This window comes from Archocentrus centrarchus, unplaced genomic scaffold (assembly GCF_007364275.1).
Source record: "Archocentrus centrarchus isolate MPI-CPG fArcCen1 unplaced genomic scaffold, fArcCen1 scaffold_113_ctg1, whole genome shotgun sequence".
Classification (NCBI taxonomy): Eukaryota; Metazoa; Chordata; class Actinopteri; order Cichliformes; family Cichlidae; genus Archocentrus; species Archocentrus centrarchus.
Window position 1 is genome coordinate 21,342 of NW_022060159.1, and position 20,490 is coordinate 41,831.

At 41.2% G+C, this 20,490-nt stretch overlaps 1 protein-coding gene across 6 annotated transcripts; it reads right to left on the reverse strand.

Moving 5' to 3' along the window:
- Positions 1-3,297: 3,297 nt before the first annotated feature.
- Positions 3,298-20,159, reverse strand: LOC115775387 (ELAV-like protein 1). 6 transcript variants are annotated; one of them, XM_030722919.1, is made up of 9 exons: positions 19,991-20,159; positions 15,838-15,899; positions 8,261-8,332; positions 7,990-8,158; positions 5,669-5,772; positions 5,044-5,197; positions 4,728-4,953; positions 3,906-4,207; positions 3,298-3,791 (listed from the first exon to the last, which is right to left on the reverse strand). In XM_030722919.1, exons 2-9 carry the CDS (start codon positions 15,871-15,873, stop codon positions 3,787-3,789), a joined length of 1,068 nt encoding a protein of 355 aa, XP_030578779.1. In that variant the 5' UTR covers positions 15,874-15,899; positions 19,991-20,159; the 3' UTR covers positions 3,298-3,786. The 6 variants fall into 6 exon arrangements, with proteins under 6 accessions (XP_030578779.1, XP_030578777.1, XP_030578781.1 ...); XM_030722917.1 differs by having other exon boundaries at positions 3,298-4,207; XM_030722921.1 differs by lacking the exon at positions 8,261-8,332 and having other exon boundaries at positions 3,298-4,207; positions 7,990-8,193.
- Between the last annotated feature and the right edge of the window lie 331 nt (positions 20,160-20,490).

The following is a 20,490-nucleotide window of genomic DNA, read 5'->3' on the forward strand; positions in this document are numbered from 1 at the left end:
TTTTTGTTTCTTGAAGACGTTTCACCTCTCATCCGAAAGGCTTCTTCAGTTCTCAACCAAATGGTGGAGAGACCCAGGTATTTAAACCCCTGTGGGCGTAGTCCCCTGGAGGTGGTTATGACCCTCTATTGATCATGTGCTTGAACACATGTGCCCAGGTGTGAAGGGGGCGTGGGTCATATTTAATCAGTGGTTTCAGTTGAAACCAATTTTGGACTCCGCTCCATTGTTTCCTGTGGCCTATTGAGGTCACTGGAACAAAGGTGTGAATGGGGGTTGAGACGTCTGGGAAGGGAGCTCAGGACAGCACTGTAAGCGGGGGAAAGTTGGTGACGTAATCCACCTCCTCTGTTCAATGATGGTTTCAATGATGGTTCAATGATGGTTCAATGATGGTTCAATGATGATTTAAACCCCTGTGGTAGCCCACAGGGGTTTAAATACCTGGGTCTCTCCACCATTTGGTTGAGAACTGAAGAAGCCTTTCAGATGAGAGGTGAAACGTCTTCAAGAAACAAAAAGAAGTCCAGTCGCCTTTTTCAAGCTCCAGAGACCAGTTTCCCTACAGTTTTCTGTTCAGACCAAAGCCTCCTGCTGAAAGCCTTAAATCTCAAGGCACGCGGCAATATTACATGCCAGAAACTGTCGAAAACCCCACTTTTCATGCAGTGTCAGCAGGTGCAGGTGCAAATGGGCCGCCAGGTCATGAAATTAATACTAGGGTTGGAAACAAGGTGGAATAGCACTTATGAGATGCTACAATGCCTCCATGAGCAGAGGGAAGCAGTGGCAGCAGCTCTCCCAACATTACATACAGATTTGGCTCCTCTGACAGCAACTGAATATGAGGCCACAGCACAATGTATAAAAATGTTGTCACCATTCCAAGCAGCCACTGTTGAGCTTTCCCAAGAGCAAAGAGTGTCAGGCTCCAAAGTTGCCCCGCTGATCCGCATGCTCCGACACACACTGAATGAAATGTTGAATCAGTCCACAAATGACATGGCAAAACAACTTGGGCAAAAATCTAAGCAGGATACTCAGTGATAAACTGTCTGGTGCAGAGACCATAGGTGTGAATTCGCTAGCAACTTTGCTTGATCCGCGGTTCATAATCCTGTAAATGCTGACATGGCTGTGAAACGTCTCAAGGCTGAGTGTGCTGCCTTGATGAGAAACACACCTGACAGAGAACCATCTACATCATCAGCACCACCATAAGAACCTGTTGCAGCCAAAAATTACATTCCTATTCTAACGTCATCAAAAATTATTGTTTTATAATGCATTTTATGTCCCCCCCCCGGGTTTAACTGGTGGAAGCTTCTTGACGATGATGCAGAGGATGCTAGAAGATCCAGAAATGCAAGTGCAGATGCTGTAATTGAAGTTTACCGATATCTAGCTGCTCCTCCTCTGGATAGAACAGAAGATCCACTCAAATACTGGGGCATGCACAAAACTGTGTATCCCAACTTGTATCGGTTGGCCAGACAGTTCCTGGTGACACCAGCTTCTTCTATTCGTTGTGAAAGAGTGTTCTCAAAGGCTGGAGAAATTGTTTCCAAAAAGAGTAACTGTTTAAGCCCATCAACTGTGGAAAGATTATTATTCCTGAATAAAACACCTGAGTTGCATAAGCACATATTTCCTGCACACAAGCACAATGACAAAGAAAATGTCTAGTACACCAAAGGGTTTAAAAAAAAGACAAAAAACAAAAAAAAAAAATCACACCTTCTGCCTCATTATATTATTATTGAACATCTCTACCACCCCCCCCCCCCCAAAACCATCATTTATTGGGCAACCAGTCCAAAAAAATCCTTCTGGAGAGCTGATTAAAACATAGTGATTGGCAACTGTTATGAGTACACTGCTGTATTAGGTATGACCTATACCTTTGCACATCTAATGGCTCTGCCTGAAGTTATTCAATTAGCAGAGTCAAGAAATCCTGTATAAATTAATTTACTCCTGTATTTTTTCATTCATTATAACAGGATTTGGTGGGAAAGTAAATGACTTTAAAAGTCACAAATATCCTCCCTTATAGTCAATGTTTATGTGTTAGTACTGCCTGTAAGAAACAAGTTTGTATTGTCATCTACCTCATTATTTTTATTGTATCGCTCTTATTCGTCCTCTCTAAGAACACCGTACTGAGATGCACATTTCAAGATAGAGAGCTTGCCAGCGAGGACGACTATGGTCTAAGACCTAACTACCCTCCTTGGAAAGCAGAATGAGGTATGGAAATGTTAATTATACAGGGTGTCCATAGAGTCTTTTACAATTTAAAAGGTTTATTACAAATTAATGAGATATCTTTGTTCTATTATACTTGGTAGTTATCAAAGTTTTTAATCACATTACATTTGTGTATTTCAGGTCCCCTATTGATGACAGAGATACTGTTGAATGAACCCCTATAAAAATGGCTACTCCTTAAGAGAAGGCACAATGTGTATCATGGTTTATTCACTCCCTTGGACTTCTTTCTATGGGGTTTTGAGTGCTATCTTGACGTGTTTCATATAACTAATGGTGCCCATGTAGAGGTGTATTAAATAAGGCAACCACCACCAAACTTCAATATCCACTGCACATTTTGCAATAATTCCCACATACTTGACTGTTCATTTACTTTTGTAGTAGATAGATTTATTACAGACTCATAGTCCACATCACATAAAAAAACAAAACAATGATAAAAGGAAAAAAGAAAAAAAATTTAAATTGTAGAAAGACTTTATGGACACCCTGCAAATCTTATGAGCAATGTCATTTTATCCACTGAAAGACCATTATTTCATTTGTTCATGATTTAAATTGCACAATTTGTCAAGTTTAAAGGAAGTATGTGTTTGTGATCATTTGCTTATTTAAAGGTGATAGACTTAATACTTTGGTTGTTAGAATCGATTCTTTTTAAATATGATTAATATGTGAATATAATGTACATATGAATGTATGAAACTACACAGAGGCAGTCTGCTTTTTTGCTGTAGTTTTCATGGTGTCTGGTGCTCTTCAAAAAGAAGAAATAAAAACACCCATTTTAGGATGTTGGGTTTCCTTAAATAAGACTGAAGAATTTGCCTGAATGTATTAAGTGTTCCAAAGCAACCACGACTACAGCCATATTATAAATGACAGACTTTAACATCAAGTTCGACATGCTAAGAACAGAACGTCATTTACATTAATAAAAATATAAAAATTTAAAAAAAGGGCTCCTGGCTCATTGGCCTAATGTGATCCATTTACGCAGTCAGAAAAACATTAAAAAACAGGTAAAGTTTTCCACTAACAGATTTATTGAATAAACGTCACAATGAAGCTGCGATACAAAAATAAAATACAAATGAAAATTGACTACACATCAGTTACCTGTTCATCAGGTGCTTTATTGTACATCACCTGTACAACATGAAACTAATCGTCTAACACTGACCTAATCACCTGACATGATAACGTCAGATTACCTGTCTGAAGCATTTAATCCTTTAATCAGTTGCCAGCAGTTACCATGACATCAGTTTTCCTGTACATAAAACCAACCAAACATTTCACTTAAATCAGAAAAGAGCCAATTTAGTTATTACAGTGACCACTGACCCCCAAATGTTTTCAAATCTGTGCAAATCTTCCATACAAGTCAGCTGTCAATCATACTGCAGGTTTCAGTCCACCACTGTTGAAAAACGGCAACTCATAGAAATCTCGGCTTAGAGTGACATCATAAAGAAATGGGGCATGCTGGGAGGGGAAAAAAAAGAATCTTCAACCTTAAAAAAAAAAAAAAAAAAAAAGTTATACTGACAAAAACAAATAAAAAAACAAAACAAAACAAACAGCTGTTATTTGTTTTACCCCACCCCCTCTCTACTTGTGCCCCTTACTGGTCTTGAAGGAGACCTGCAGGACTTTGTCTCCCAGGCGGTAGCCATTAAGGCTGTGGATCGCCATGGCAGCCTCCTCATAGTTCGCCATAGTAACAAAGCCGAAGCCTTTGCACTTGTTGGTGTTGAAATCTCGGATCACTTTCACATTCAGGACAGCGCCAAACGGACCAAACATCTGCCACAGCATGGCCTCATCGGCTTCCTGGCCCAGATTGTAGATGAAGATGCACCAACCAGAGGACGAGCTCCCTGATGCCCCGCCCCCTCCGCTCATGTGGTCAGTGCTCATAGGAGAAAACCTGGAAACAAAGTGTTTAAAGATTAATTAATCGTTACTGATCCCACTTTCATGAAATTACACACAAGTATGTATAGTCACAAATTTATATAAAAAGTGAAGTAAAAATGGTAAAAGGAGGTGTTTAGTATGTGATATTGCTCATTATTCTGACCTAAATTTACTGCTCATGTATTGAAGTTTGTGTCCCATTGGCAAGTGGGTCACATATTAGCATTAGCACTGTACATGTGACTTGGTAGTATTTGCAATTTATAGCCAACACCCTGTATTGTTTACATTTATTAAATCAAATTTTCACTGAAATACATTGCTTTCTCTTGTATTTTGATGACGGGCTTCGAGCGAGGAAAATCTTACAGGCCGGCGCTAACAGACTTTGGGAACCACTGATCTAAACCAATCAGTTGCTGAATCACAGGAGAATCAGGTGTTTCCCGTGGTGCATCACTATTCGAGCACTCAGACTACAATAATGTTATCACTCAGAGCACTGTTGGACACTGAACAGGTGAACATACCGGAACCTCTGTGCCTGGTGATGAACAGGTCCCCCAAAACGTCGTGATTGGCCATGGTACATTTGTGACATCATCTGGGAGTTCCTGGCCTGATTGGGGTTGGCAGCAAACTTGACTGTGATTGGCTCAGCGCTGCCAGGAGGTGTGTGTCCATTCAGGTGTTTGACGGCATCGTCGGCCTCAGCCCGCTTATCAAAACGGATGAAGGCCACACCGCGCGACAGACCTAAACAACCAATCAGAAGACAGAGGACATTCAGGTCCAAACATCATTGTGCCGGCACATGACCCTGTGGTTACTGAGGACATGCCTTACCTGAGGCCTGGTCCACCAGCACTCTGGAGTTGATGATCCGTCCGTAGTGGGAAAACATGTCCTCCACATCCTGCTGACTGAGCGTCCGTGGCAACCCACTGATGTACAGGTTAGCGTCTTTGATGGCGTCCGAACTCGGCCGTGCGTATGAAACCTGTGGTGAGGCGACAGGAAGTGAGTCAGCCAATTGTCTTCACAAAATAATTAACACAGAAAAATAAACACTGATGAAAATAAAAAAATACAGTTACATTGAGAGTACAAATAAAATCCAGATTTAAATGTGTTTAAATATTCAATGTAAAAAAATAAAAAATAAAAATCCAGATTCTTTACAAGCAACAAAAAAACAAAACAAAACAAAATAAAAGGCATCCAAACAGGCTTTGATCATCAAAATAAAAGCATTAATTTCTGAAAGTAAAAGGTACGACACTTTGTCTCACTGAACTGAAGATATTCACAGATTCAGTGCTGACGAGTGTCAATATAAAAAAAATAAAAACAAACAGCAGAGTTTGAAAATACCTTCATCCGTCAGACAGGTGAGAGCGCCCTCTACTGTCCAGGGAACATAACACATCAGTTGAGACAGGAAAAACAAAGAGCACCTGTGGCACGTTACCTTGATAGTTTTAGACTGTAGCCTCAGGCCATTGAGGGTACTGATAGCCCTCTCTGCATCACTAGGGTTAACAAAGTTAACAAAGCCGTAACCTAAACTGTGGCCTAGAGAAACACAAAGGAAAACAACAAAATAAAAAACAAAAGCGTCTGTTACAGCTGCTACACATTCTGATAGAAACAAACACACAGAGTTCAGACTGAGTACAGAGATCCATACAATGAAGATAAAAACATCATTTCATCTTTCTGAACAAACCAAGAAAACCCACTGCCGGCCTGCTACCCACACTGTGGGGTTCTATTTCTCTAAACATTAAATTTCTGATGTAGCTGTTACCCTGCCTGTCCTGTGTTTACACATAAAATCAGCTAAAACAAACAAACAAAAACCAGAGACAAACAAATTTTTAAAAGGGGGGGGGGGGGGTGTTAGAGGGTGCATTTTGGTGTTAAATTTCAAAACACTGTTTTACCTGTTCAGGTGACATCGGTCCACTAATTAAAGCCAGAACTCATTGCTGTACGTGAATAAGGTTAAAGATGATTCATTGCTTCACTGCTGGTCTATATAAAACCACTTAGGCAGTAAAATAGTTAGTGCCATGTCCTCACAGCAGGAAGTTTGTCTATGTTGGCTTCCTCCAAGTCTGAACTCATCTGGTTAACAGGTTTGAACAGCAGCTGCTGTCCAAGACACCGCATGGCTAGGGTTACCGCGGATGGAGGGTGCCACATGAACCCAACGAAACATTAAAATCAACCAAACGTTTTTAAACTCAGAAACGGCATTCAGACCACGTCAATGATGTTTAAGGCCGCCATCATAATCAGACCGACGCCACAGGAATCTAAGCGTTTTACCGAAGACTCACCGCTTATCTGAGTTCAGATAAGAAATGCCTCAACGCCGATGATACATGCTAGCTAAATGATGGTAGTGACAGGAAGTGATGCAAACAGATCCAAATGTCACTTCACATGACGGTTTTCTCGACTTGTTCAGAAAAAAAAAAAAAAATCTTCAAACATTTTTAAAGTTTTACAAGTAGCCTGAAAAATAAAATCAAACAGGTAAAAACATTTGTACAGAAGAAAAAAAACAAAAAAACAAAAAATAAAAACTAAAGTATCAGAGGCTGGACGACAAAATTTCAACCAAAATTTTCTTTTTTTCCCCTCAGGTGCCGACATGTTCACCGTTTACTCGCCAAAGTTATTCTGTTTCTGTGCAGATGTGTCACAGCAAGTAACCCGTAAAAACCTGTGATGCAGCCTTGTGTTAGCTGCTGTTATCTGAAGACGTTCATCATTAGATGGCAGCAGCCACGTCAACGCGCTCAATTTATTCCGGATGTTTCCAGTTTTTCTTTTTTTTCAAAAATCAATTATAACGCTCTGTTAGAATCAACATTTTCTTACATCACACGGAGCTGCAACTCGTTCACTAAATCTTTGAGTTTTTCCACATGATGAAATCATTGTAATAATTCATTTACTGATTGAATCACAAACAAATTGAAGTTTTATTTACTTTGTTCGCCCAGCCCTGATTAACGAATCAGCAACAAGTACCTGTTAAACACTGTGATGTCATTAAACCTGGTGTGAAAAATAAAAGATTACAACAAAGAAAATATTCAAATTGTTTTCTGACAAAAAGAAAAAAAGAAAAAAAAAGAGAAACTCACAAAATTCACCTAAAGAAAGAAAGAAAAACATCAGTGTTTAAAAAACATAAAGTCAGCTGATCGTCACCCAAAAAACAAAAACAAAAAATACAGTGAACAAGAAATACTGCAAACAGTACTATAACGAGTATGTACTGATACTACAACTACTCCAAAGTACAGCTATGACCTACTTAGCAGAGTCAGGAGTACCAAAGAGTACGATGACGCACAATGAAGTACAATGAAGTACAATGAAGTACACGCGTATTTATGCTGAAATACATTTAGTCAAAGTGCTGAAATAAAACATTCAAAGTAAAACTTATAGTACTTCAAAAGTACTCTGGTAATTGTAATTAGTGATCTTAGCAGCTTTAGTCGTAAGCAAAGTAGTACCACGGTACTACTGTGTGTAACAGTACCCCAGTAACACCATAGTACTACCTGAGTAATACTGCAGTACGAGTGTGTAGTTGAGCACCTGCTGCAGTTCAGGTTTGTACTCAGCAGTACTACCGGGATCCTATTGTAGTACTACTAAGTACCCTGAGTACTAATTAGTGATACTGCAGTAGCAATTCAGTAGTACTACAATAGTGGTACTTCAGTACTACATGAGCACTGCTTTAATTGTACGTTACGGCGTTACCTGCCACTTTGTCCCGGATGAGTTTGGCTGACTCAACCTCGCCAACGCTGCTGAAGAGGCTCCGCAGCTCATCCTGGCTCATGCTCTGCGGCAGGTAGTTCACGATCAGGTTTGTCCGCGCGTCTTCGTCCTCCATCATCTGCTCAGCGTACCCGTTATCATACAGCTCCTGAGGTCATTACATCATCACCATCATCAGTTTCACTAAAGTCAAAAAGACATGAGAATAAAGGAAGTGAACAGATTCTGCCAATTAAAAGAAAGCACTCACATTTCCAGCAGCTCCTTTAGTGGCGAGCGAAGCGTCTCTGACATCACCCTGAGAGCTCTGAACCTCACACACCTGAAAAACACACACACACGTCATAAACATGCACTCATCTCTAGCCCAGAAAGCAGAGGTCTGCAAAATGAACCAGGATTTGATCTTATCAGGTAACTTCAGGGTTAATGTGGAATTTCCTGTATTACAAAGGTGGTTCACTTCTTACCACTGTACATCACCATGAGTTATACTGTAGATCTAAACTCAGCAGGTATGAAATCACTGCTACTGACCAATCAGATCTCCAGAAAATAGAGTCACCATTCCTGGAACATTGCTCAGACATTTGCAGGGAGAGTAGGAGGGTCTAAAGTTTTTCAGTAGCATCTAAAGTCTTTGTACAGGTCTCAGGTTTATCTAAAACTCTGAGTTTTAGATTAAAAAAATAAATACAATAAAAAATAAAAAGCTGAGTTTGTAAATCCTAAAATGAAATCATCTCCAGATTTTCTGGTCTAGAAAGAGAGTTAACTTAAACTGTCAATCACTGAGCACAATAGACCACGATCATGTCTCTGTTTTTGTGCAAGCGCACTTTTCATTACCATAATTATTATTACCTCCGCCAAGGAGGTTATGTTTTCGGTCGCATTGGTTTATTTGTTTGTCTGTCTGTTTGTTTGTCAGCAGGATTACTCCAAAAGTTATGAACGGATTTTGATGAAATTTTGTGGAGTGATTGGAAATGACAAGAGGAAGAAGTGATTAAATTTTGGCGGTGATCCGGAGCACGATCTGGATACAGGAATTTTTTTTAAAGATTCTTCACTGTTGCGGGATAGGGGGTTGGCCTTGGCGGAGGTTTGCGATCTCTGAGTGCTTCTAGTTATGTCATAGTTTTTTCCCCATCAGGAAAATTCAAATGGTTTCCTAAAGCTGAGAAATTGCATTTCACAGCCAACATGTGGTTAGTACAGTAATTTCAGTCGCGCTGTTGCAGGAAGCCCACAAATCTGCGCCTTTGCCCCCCCCCACACACACACACGGTGTACGGGGGGTGGAAGTGTGGAAAAATGCCACTTTATCAAACCTGTTGGTGACGGCGTTTGATACTAAAGGGTTAACCTACCACAGAACTCTGTGGAACTCCATAATTAACCTTAGTGTATGATGACGACTCCCCATTTACATGAACAAATTGGAGCTTATTAAGTAAATATGATCCAAACCACTGCAACGCGGTACCTTTAATACCTGTGGCATGCTCTAAAGAGACCGTTTGTATCAGAATCAGAATCAGAATACTTTATTGATCCCAAAGGGAAATTACTACTGTTACAGCTGCAACCGTTTCATTTAAACGAGTAAACCTAAAACACAATAACATACACTAAAGGCATAAAAGTATAAAGACTAAAGAGATATTTTGACTATATACACATCTAAATCTATACACATATGAAAATTGTGAGTGCAAAAATTTTTAAATAGGTGTCATTATATATATATGCACAGTCCTTTTTTGTACAATGTATAAGTGTATGTACAATGTATATGGAAATTTAAACAATTTTATGTACAATTGAATACTGATAAGTGAATGACACTGATGAACCACAGTGTCACCTATTAAGGGAGGAGTTATAGAGTCTGATGGCCACAGGTAGAAATGACCTCCTGTGGCGCTCTGTGGTGCATTTTGGTGGGATGAGTCTTGCACTGAATGTGCTCCTGTGTCCCATCACTGCGTTGTAGAGTGGGTGGGAGCCATTGTTCATAATGGCCTGCAGCTTAGACAGCATCCTCCTCTCCGACACTGCCATAAGCGAATCCAGCTCCACTCCCACCACATCACTGGCTTTGTGGATCAGTTTATTGAGTCTGTTGGCGTCTGCCGCCCTCAGTCTGCTGCCCCAGCATGCAACAGCATAGAGGATGGCACTCGCCACCACAGACTCATAGAAGATCCTGAGCATAGTCCGGCAGATGTTGAAGGACCTCAGGCGTCTCAGAAAATAGAGACGACTTTGGCCCTTCCTGTATAGGGCATCAGTGTTCTTAGCCCAGTCCAGTTTGTTGTCAATGTGTACTCCCAGATATTTGTAGTCCTTCACTAATGCTGTTTCTGTACTGTGATGAATTCTGAATCCTGACTGAAACTCTTTCTCTTCATTTTATGAATAGTTACATGTTTGGAATAAAACAATCAAAGCTGCTACCGTGGTAACTGATGCTAAACATGTCAAATGGTCAGGAGCAGATTATGGCCAGAGATTAAAATGTGCTAGAAGCTAGGGCTGGGCAATATATCAAATTTTTGAGAATTATCAATATATTTTCATATGCAATATAGGATGAGACAATATCATTTATATCGATTTAGTCTATGTCGTGTTACAATCATACTTGTAGATCTACCAGTTCACCTTTCTCTTCTCCGAGTTTGTCTCTGCACAGTTTCACACTGCCCCAACTCTCTCCCCCACCGCTGCACCCGTAAATCATGCAGAAAGCAACAGCATGGAGAAGAAAACAGACAAAAAGTTACTGAAGAGGAGCTGGTTAGTAAAATGAAAAACAACGCTCAGTTATTTGCAGATTGTTCGGGTTCAAAGTGTCAGATGCGCAGCAGAATAATGTATTCTGTAGAGAATGCTGCAAACAAGTCCCGACAAAAGGTCCGAACATTCAACTTTTCCACTATGCGTACGATGCTAATGCTAATGGCCACGTCGCTAGCTAACTGTTACGATAACTGAAGTCCTCAGCCGGCGTGATGGCACCTCAGCCAGGCGCAGCTAGCTAGAACCCTGCTGACTGAAGGATGGAGTTTTGTTCACTCAGTCTATTTACATGCTTTGTTATTTGCACAGAGTACTGGATGTACAGGAGTACACACAGGAGGAAGCACTTTGGTGAAGTCTACTTCACTGCAGACTGCCTTTTGCTGTTTTTGCTCTCTATCATTAGGGCCCGAGCACTGAACGTGCGAAGGCCCTATTGTAATTGCTTCGTTTATTTATTTATTTTTTTTATTATTATTCAGGCAAATGAATTGGCTTTTTGGGGGCTTTATCATATTCAAAAACTCATGAAACTTTGCACATGCGTCACACCTGGTGAAAATTTAAGTATTTTAATAAGCGCGGGCAAGGGCCCGCCAAATTGGCTCGCTAGCGCCCCCTAAACTGGAGCCCCACCGCTGTGTTTCACGTACATGTATGAAACTTCATACACATGTATATCATGTCCAGGCGCACAAAAAATCCTCTTGGAGCCATGCCCTAAACCCAACAGGAAGTCCGCCATTTTGAATTAATTATGCAAATTTGGCGATTTGCAGCCCTCACACTTTTTAAAATAACTCAGAGGTTTTAGACGTTATCATCTTCATATTTGGTTTGTGTAACCTACACCCCCAGGGGAATCTAAATCTCGAAAATGGTGAGTTTTTGCCAAGGGTGAGGGGTCCTTATGCCCCTTTGAACTTTGATCATTCGCCATGAAATTTTGATTGCCTCTCATTCATACCTACATGATCCAATGTGCATCAAACTTCTCCAGTAGGATGAGGGTGCCCCCCTGAACACATACATATGACAATATTTAATATCAGTCGCAGCGCCACCTAGTGGGAACAGGAAATGTCATATTTTACACTTGGAGGTCCAGCTCCAAGGTGGTTTAGCAGAACCATCTCAAATTTCACCTGGAAAGCCTTAAGAAGTTGGACTTACTGTGTTTTCAAAACTGAGTTTTTGACAAAAGGGCGTGACCCTTATGGGACGGCAAAGTTCGATGATTCGCCATGAACACAAAAATGGCTGTAACTCAAAGCCAACTTGCCCAATCTGGCTCAAACTTCAGTGGTGTGATAAGCATGCTGCCCTGAACACACTGATATGCATAAAGTCCATAAACGTTAGAGCGCCGCCTAGTGGCAGCTCGGAATATCTTAAAATAGCAAGTTTTTTGAGTAGCCCCGGAGCTACGTTTTATCTACATGTATGAAAATGTAGAGGCTCATGTAACATACTAAGACGTACAAAAAAGTCTCTTGGACCCATACCCCAAACCCTACAGGAAGTCGGCCATCTTCAATTGAAGATGTCAATTTTTGCGATTTCCACGCCTGCTATTTGAACGAACTTGTCCTAGGGCATTTCCCCCACTGACACCAAATTGGCTCCAGATCATCTACACAAGTAGCCCATCAAAAGTTATTCATGGTTTTGTAGAATATTGAACGGTGTTGCCATGGCAACCCTCTGATTTTGGACTTTTTTTCAATTTCAAATTCACAGAGATTCTAAACATCAGCCCGTGGGCTGTGCTTTCTCTGTGTATCTGAAAATTTGCCTGCTGATGTAAGATGCTAACATCTACAAAAAAGTCTCTTGGACTGATAGCCGAAACCCAACAGGAAGTCAGCCACGTTCACTTTAAAGTGTCATTTTTGCAGCATTTTTCGCCTTTTTCAGGCCTTTTTGCCTCAACTCCTCCTAGGGCATTTGACCCAGTGAGACCAAAATGGCTCCAGATCATCCACACAAGTAGCCCATCAAAAAATATTCATGGTTTTGTAGAATATTGAACGGTGTTGCCGTAACAACCCTCTGAATTTGGACTTTTTTTCCATTTCAGGCCCAGCCAGATAGGTTCTAAACATCAGCCCCAGGGCAGTGCTTGGTCTGTGTATTTGAAATCGTGCATGCTGAAGTAATATCCTAAGACGTACAAAAAAGTCTCTTGGACCCATACTCAAAACTTAACAGAAAGTCCAGCATTTTAAAGTTAATGTGTCATTTTTGCAGCATTTTTCGCCTTTTTCAGGCCTGCTATTTGAATCATCTTCTACTTAAGCATTTCAGGCAGTCACACCAAAATGGCTCCAGATCATCTACACAAGTAGCCCATCAAAAGATATTCATGGTTTTGTAGAATATTGAACGGTGTTGCCATGGCAACCCTCTGAATTTGGACTTTTTTCAATTTCAGGCCCAGATAGGTTCTAAACATCAGCCCCAGGGCTGTGCTTGGTCTGTGTATCTGAAATCGTGCATGCTGAAGTAACATCCTAAGACGTACAAAAAAGTCTCTTGGACCGATAGCCGAAATCCAACAGGAAGCCTGACATGTTCTAATTAAGGTGTCATTTTTGCAGCATTTCTCACATTTTTCAGCCCTGCTATTTGAATCATCTTCTACTACAGCATTTCATCCAGTCACACCAAAATGGCTCCAGATCATCTACACAAGTAGCCCATCAAAAGATATTCATGGTTTTGTAGAATATTGAACGGTGTTGCCGTAGCAACCCTCTGAATGTGGGATTTTACTCATATACCACAGTGCACCAAATTGTTACATCTCTGACATACATTGTCCGATGTGCCTCAACCTTCACAGGCTTAATGGGAGGGTAAGGGAGACTGGACACACCCATCTATCAGCTTTGTTTCACACTCATAACGCCACCTAGTGGCAACAGGAAATCCGAAGTACGCTAATAATATTCATCCTATGATCATTGCAATTGATTTGATGGCTGCAGGCATTACATAGACCATTGTGACACTTTAATTAGTGGGCACTCACCGACGGCACCTAGTGGAAGCGGGAGACGAACGACGCGAAATACGGCTAGCCTGCTGAGCCGTCAGCAGCCGGGTGAGCCCGCTACTCTCTCGTCTGCGAGAACCTCCGAGTGCGGCTCGGCTGGAGCGTGCCACGGGTCGACGCGCGGCTTGGCTGGAGTGCGCCAGGGGTCGACGCGCGCCGGGTGCGAGGGCCCGCTCATCGCCGCTTGCGGCTTTAATTTCTGATTACATTTTAATAGTACAGCTGTGAGTCTTTTGTTATGGAAGAAAGAAGCATTATTATTTAAATATGCCAATATTTTATTTTTGAACAATTTCTCATGTACATCTACAGCTGAATGTTAATAAAAGTGCCCGTGTGACATTTGGGACATATAGCTTTGACTCAGAAGGGCCTTTTTGTTTATACCTTTTGGGAAGAAAAACATATTGAGATATATATTGTATATTGCCATTCAGCTAAAAAATATCAAAATATCATTTTTGGTCCGTATTGCCCAGCCCTACTAGAAGCGCTAAGTTTTCACTGCCTCATTTAGAGCCTGCTGTCAGTGTGACTGAGATTCTGTCCTGAACATTTGTAAAACCTGTTTATTTGTTAAAAAATAAATAAAAATGAACCCCAGGTGTGAAGTCATAATACATATGTTCAACTGCAAAAGCAAAAATGGTTTGGTGTTTGGTACTAAAGTTGCCAAGTCTCTTTCTGTTAAGCCACTTAAATCCAAGAAAGCTTGGAGTTGTTGAACCTGTTTTGTAATAAAAGCAGGTCACTCACCGTCCTTATTTTGGTAATGTGAAACAAAACTCATCTTCAGTGGGGATATCCTCCCGCCATTAATGAATATATAAAACAAATGTAGTAGTGAGGATAACATTACGGCCCCATTTCATAACAGAAACCCTTCAGCAAACATCTGATTACCTTCTGCAAAACTATTTTGACCTATTTTGGAGGCCTTGCCCTAAAATGTGATCCAAATACTTTTAGTCACCCCTAATGACTAGTTAGTAAAGATATAATACATATTCCAGCAAAAATGTTTTCAATGTTAACAATACTCATTAAATCAAAACTATTTTAAGCATGCTGTAAGAGATTAACATTCTGTCATAATCTTTTCACATTTCAGCAAATATGTTTTTGTAACCTCATGTTAAAACAGAAACATTTCCAGGGTAAACAAATTAGTGAAAGTACTGCACTCTTGTACAAGGGTGTATACTACACATGTTTCTATTTATAGAATCTATAATAAGCCAGGTATAATGCATACTTACAAGGTATTCACATTATATTATACTCATATTGCTGAGCAGTAGGTATGGCTTCAATGCTGCTCAATGATGACTTATGGTCTGTACTATATGGCCATGAGCCATCCCTAACCAACATGTTAGTCAATGCTCAGCCAATCAGAAGTTGGCATCACAGGCTAATCAATAAGGCTGAAGCCTAGAACTGATGTTCCTGGACATTTGGGATTCCCCAGTTTCTCACTATCAGCTACTGCCAGCTGTTCAGTGACTGAGATCAGCTGCTAGGTATGTAGAATCCCCACTTTATCCATTTCAGTCAATAAGGGTAAAGTAGGTATACAGCACAATATGATCACATAATTAGGCTAAGCCAATCAGGCATGAGAAAGAGGCTGCATATCATTAGCATATATTATAATAGCATTTGCAGCCTGAAATCCTCCATGCTGTTTACTCTCCACTTCAGATAAATACAACCAAAGTGTACAAAGGGTACTAAACATCAAGGAATATGAATATTCTGCTGCACATCTTTGAAGAGTAAAGAACACATATGCCAAATTTCATGGCTCAGCTCCTTGTGGTTTTTGAGTCTATAGACTGGAAAGGTAAAAACCTCATGGACAGACACCCAGGCGGACATATGGATAGTATGACGATAATATCCTCCCACTTTATTTAGGATGAGGATTAAAAACACTTGATCACTAATGATCAACTCACCTTCAGGTACCTGATGTGTCCTCGTCTTTGCGCCATGGAAATGATTCAGAAGTTCACTGTATCTGGGGAAAAAAATAAACACAACAACAGCTAATTGTTATTGATCATGGCTGATTAACCTCAAGCTGTTGGATCAATAAACTGAGGGTGCTCAGATCTCAACAGTGACAAAAAGAAACCTAAAATCAATAAACAGATCAAGAAATATCAGAGTAAAACAGCTCCAACACAGACATTCTAAAACTCAATACTAAACTAGCTACTGCACGTGCTTACAATGTGATCAGAAAAAAAAAAAAAAAAAAAACAGACTGCTGTTTGAGTTCACAGGTGAATGCACCTGTGAATTCCAGGTTTCAGGTTTCCTTGGATAAGACTAGGGATGTGTGCAACTAGTTGACTAATAGTCACTACTGTCACTAGTTGGTACCAGACATACTAATCATCTAACTAATCATTAGCTGTAGTCCTGCCATCGTTATAGAAAAATGCCATAATTCTGTTAATCTTGGCCTGAAATTTTTATTAGGCCTAATACTGTTAGTTATTTTGAAGGCAAAAAACAAGATCACAGATACAAGCGGCAGGAATGAGCTTTCTCCAAAGAATAGCTGGGCTGTTCCTTGGAAACAGGGTGAGGAGTTCAATCATTCGGGAGGGGCTCAGAGTACAGCTGCTACTTCTCCATATCGAAAGGCGCCAGCTAAGGCTGTTGCCTCCTGGGTGAGGCTCTGGGGCAGACTCAGGACACACTGGAGAGATTATATCTCGGCTGGCCTGGGAACAACTTGGTGTACCCCTGGATAATGGGATTTATGCTTGAGTGGGAAATCTGTACTGTAAGCTACAACGTAACCTGATGTGGGTTGGTTTCGGGGCATGGCTACAGGGGAGAGGTGGGACAGTGGGTTCAGGGCGGGGCGTCAGGTGAAGATGGGGAGTGCAGCTACCTGACATTAGTTTTGATGATGTGTTTTTATGTCTTTATGCAGTAGCTGGCAGGGGGGGAGAGGAGGAGACCCGAAGTGAACCCTACCGCAAAGACAGCCAAGTCGCTGTGTAAATTAAACAATAAAACAACCTTTATGGGAAAGTCGGAGTGTTGTGTGTGGGTGACTGAACAACAGCATTCGTGCCGCACTGCAATTTTCATAATACATGATGCACGGTGCTACACAGTTAAGCAGCATTTAAAGTATGAGTTATATATAATGCCAAATCACAGCAAACAGTCACCTTAAGGCACTTTATATTGTAAGGTAAAGATCCTACAATACAGAGAAAACAACAAACAGATGACCCCCCTATGAGCAGCACTTGGCGACAGTGGGAAGGAAAAACTCCCTTTTAACAGGAAGAAACCTCCAGCAGAACCAGGCTCAGGGAGGGGCAGTCATCTACTGTGACTGGTTGGGGCTGAGGGGAGAGAGACAGGACAACAGACACACTGTGGAAGAGAGCCAGAGATTAATAATAACTAATGATTAAATGCAGAGTGAGGTATAAACAGTGAAAAGAAGTGAATGAAAAGAAACCCTCAGTGCATCATAGGAACCCCCCAGCAGCCAAGGCCTATTGCAGCATAACTAAGGGATGGTTCAGGGTCACCTGATCCAGCCCTAACTATAAGCTTTATCATAAAGGAAAGTTTTAAGCCTAATCTTAAAAATAGAGAGGGTGTCTGTCTCCTGAATCCAAACTGGGAGCTGGTTCCACAGAAGAGGGGCCTGAAAGCTGAAGGCTCTGCCTCCCATTCTACTCTTAAGTATCCTAGGAACCACAAGTAAGCCAGCAGTCTGAGAGCGAAGTGCTCTATTGGGGTGACACGGTACTATGAGCTCTTTAAGACAAGATGGGGCCTGATTATTCAAGACCTTGTATGTGAGGAGAAACATTTTAAATTCTCTTCTGAATTTAAGGGAGCCAGTGAAAGAAGCAAATATGGGAGAAATATGCTCTCTAGTCGCTGTTTGTTGTTGAATTGTATTACTATAACGGGCTGAAGCGCTCATGATCATCTCAGGTTTCTCCCGTTAAAGTTTCCTATAACCTGAGCCGACAATGCTCACAGAATCTTTCATTATGCATGTTAAGTTACTGATTACAGATAGACACTTTATTGAGGAAATTAGGGTATCCAGCAGCTGTTTCTGCTGCTATACCAGTGGTTCTCAAATCCAAGCCCCGTGGCCCAGTGTCCTGCAGGTTTTAGACTTGTCTCTGCTTCAACAAACCTGAGTCAAATATCAAAGTCATTAGCAGGACTCTGGAGAACTTGACTGCATACTGAGGAGGTAATTCAGCCATTTGATTCAGGTGTGTTGGATCAGGGACACATCTAAAACCTGCAGGACACCGGACCTCGAGGCCTGGATTTGAGAACCACTGTGCTATACTAAAAATAGGGATTAGGAGCACCTGTAATAGCCAGGTGTTTAAGGTGTTTCTGGTAAAGATGGTTGATTCCAGATAGGGCTGCAAATATCGATTATTTTAGTAATTGAGTATTCTATCGATTACTCCATTGATTAATCAAGTAATCTAATAGGAAATATTTTTGTCTTATTAACAGTTCATCTGCACATTTTAACTTACATAAATTTACTGCATGTTTTTTTTTCTGTGTGAAACAAACAACAGTGGATGGAGCAGCTACAAAGTTCTATTTTCTTCACATTGACACTTGTTGATCAGGTAGTTGATGAAGGACCTCCAGCTGTTTCCCCAGTAAAGGGTTTAATGGTGGTTACAGGAACAAGCATTGCTACTTGGACGCTAGAAAAACATTTAATTTCACTCTACCTGAGCTCACCGTCTTGATAAAAGCTCCGCCTCTTTGCATTTGCTGCATATATTGCTGCATATATATTTATAGTCATATATTGATTTGAGTAAGTGTAGTGTGAACTGCTGTTGCGTAATACACTTTACAACACTGTATTGCTTTATGGCACATATTCACGGCTGTCCTGCCGCTGTATTAACGCTTTGCATAGCTGCCCTGTTGTGAGTTTTGTTCAGCCAAAATAAAAATGGACTAGTTCTTATATAGCACTTTCCTACTCAGTCTGAGCACTCAAAGCACTTATACAACATGTTTTAAATTTACCCATGCACACCCATTCATACAAGCACTTCCAATATTAACTAAGCTAAGTGCTTTAATTATCTAACATTCACACACAGTCACACTCCAACGGTTGCATCGGAGAGCAACTTGGGGTTAAGTATCTTGCCCAAGGATACATTGGCATGTAGCCTGGAGTAGCCAGGAATCGAACCGCTGACCTTCCGATCAGTAGGTGACCTGCTCTACCTACTGAGCTACAGCCACCCCATAACGTATAAGGTACATTATAAAAGTAAACTACCACTCGATCATTCTACATGGTTTCAAAAGTGACCTGGACCGGACAGTAACCACTTAACATAGAAGAATAAGCAGACTCGGAGCCATGGCAAAGTTTAATCCTCCGATGAACTTTCCTTTTGATAGGCAGACGAATGTTCTTCAGCCTGTAGGAAGGACCATCATTATCACACAGCTGCTACACCTGAAATGTTTCACTTTCCGTTTACTTCTATCAGGTATGTCTCAGGTTTCTATCAGCTGACCTCTAACCCCAAACACTGCCAATCAGAATGACATCTGAGCAGGAAGTAGTCAAAAAATGTATTAACTGACCAATCAGACTTCTCTAGAACTGCATTTAGCTGCCTAAAACACCTTCTTTAGTGTAATCTGACACCTGGTCCGTGGAAGAGCCCCGAGAACCCAGAGAACAAGTAGGCACGAACCAGAACCTTCTAACCGCTGAAGCACCGCCCACAGGTCCAAATGAACATCTAATTTACCACATTGATTTTATCTTTACCAAAACCAATCAGAGGCCAATAACAGCAGCTCACGTGAGGTACTCTCAGACACACACCACCTGCTCTCTGGCGTTTCTTGGAAAAATCTAGTTTCTGCTTCCGCTCCGGTTTCCTGCGGCTCGTTACAGCGATGCCGCTCAGGTGGACAGGTGAAGCAAAAATGCGCTCAGTAACGCCGCGGTGCTGCTAGCATTAGCCGCTGTTAGCATTGCGTGCACACCACGAGGCTAACCGGCCATCCGCGCCGCGTGCCGCTCACAGACGTCACCGTTCTTACCTGCGGATGAGCGAACAGGCGATCTGATGTGTCTTATTGAGCCAGGTATCGATCCGCAGGTGGAGGATGGGATAATCCGTCGATATTGAGCTAACACGCGCGTTCCCTGCTGCACACAAAGAACTTACGGCCGGGAGGGCGCCTCTTCTTCTTCTTCTGTAAAATGAGATTGCGCTGTTTATCGCCCCCTGCTGGTCTTACTGAGAAACGACGAAGATAAAATTAACAGTTTTTGTGATTTTACTGGAAAACCTCATTTCTGAAATGGATCCAAACACGCATTTACCAAAATACAGAAGATGACGTCATCCAAACATTAACAGGCGACGCAGAACATCAAATCTGCTCCACATAAGTGTAGAGGAGAGTCAAGGGTCAGCGTTTCTATGGCATAAAATCCGTTTGTCTGACTATCCGAAATTACATTTCAGATATCTAAAACTGCATTTTGACTAGACAAAACAACATTTTGACTATCCAGAATGGTAATTTAAGATATC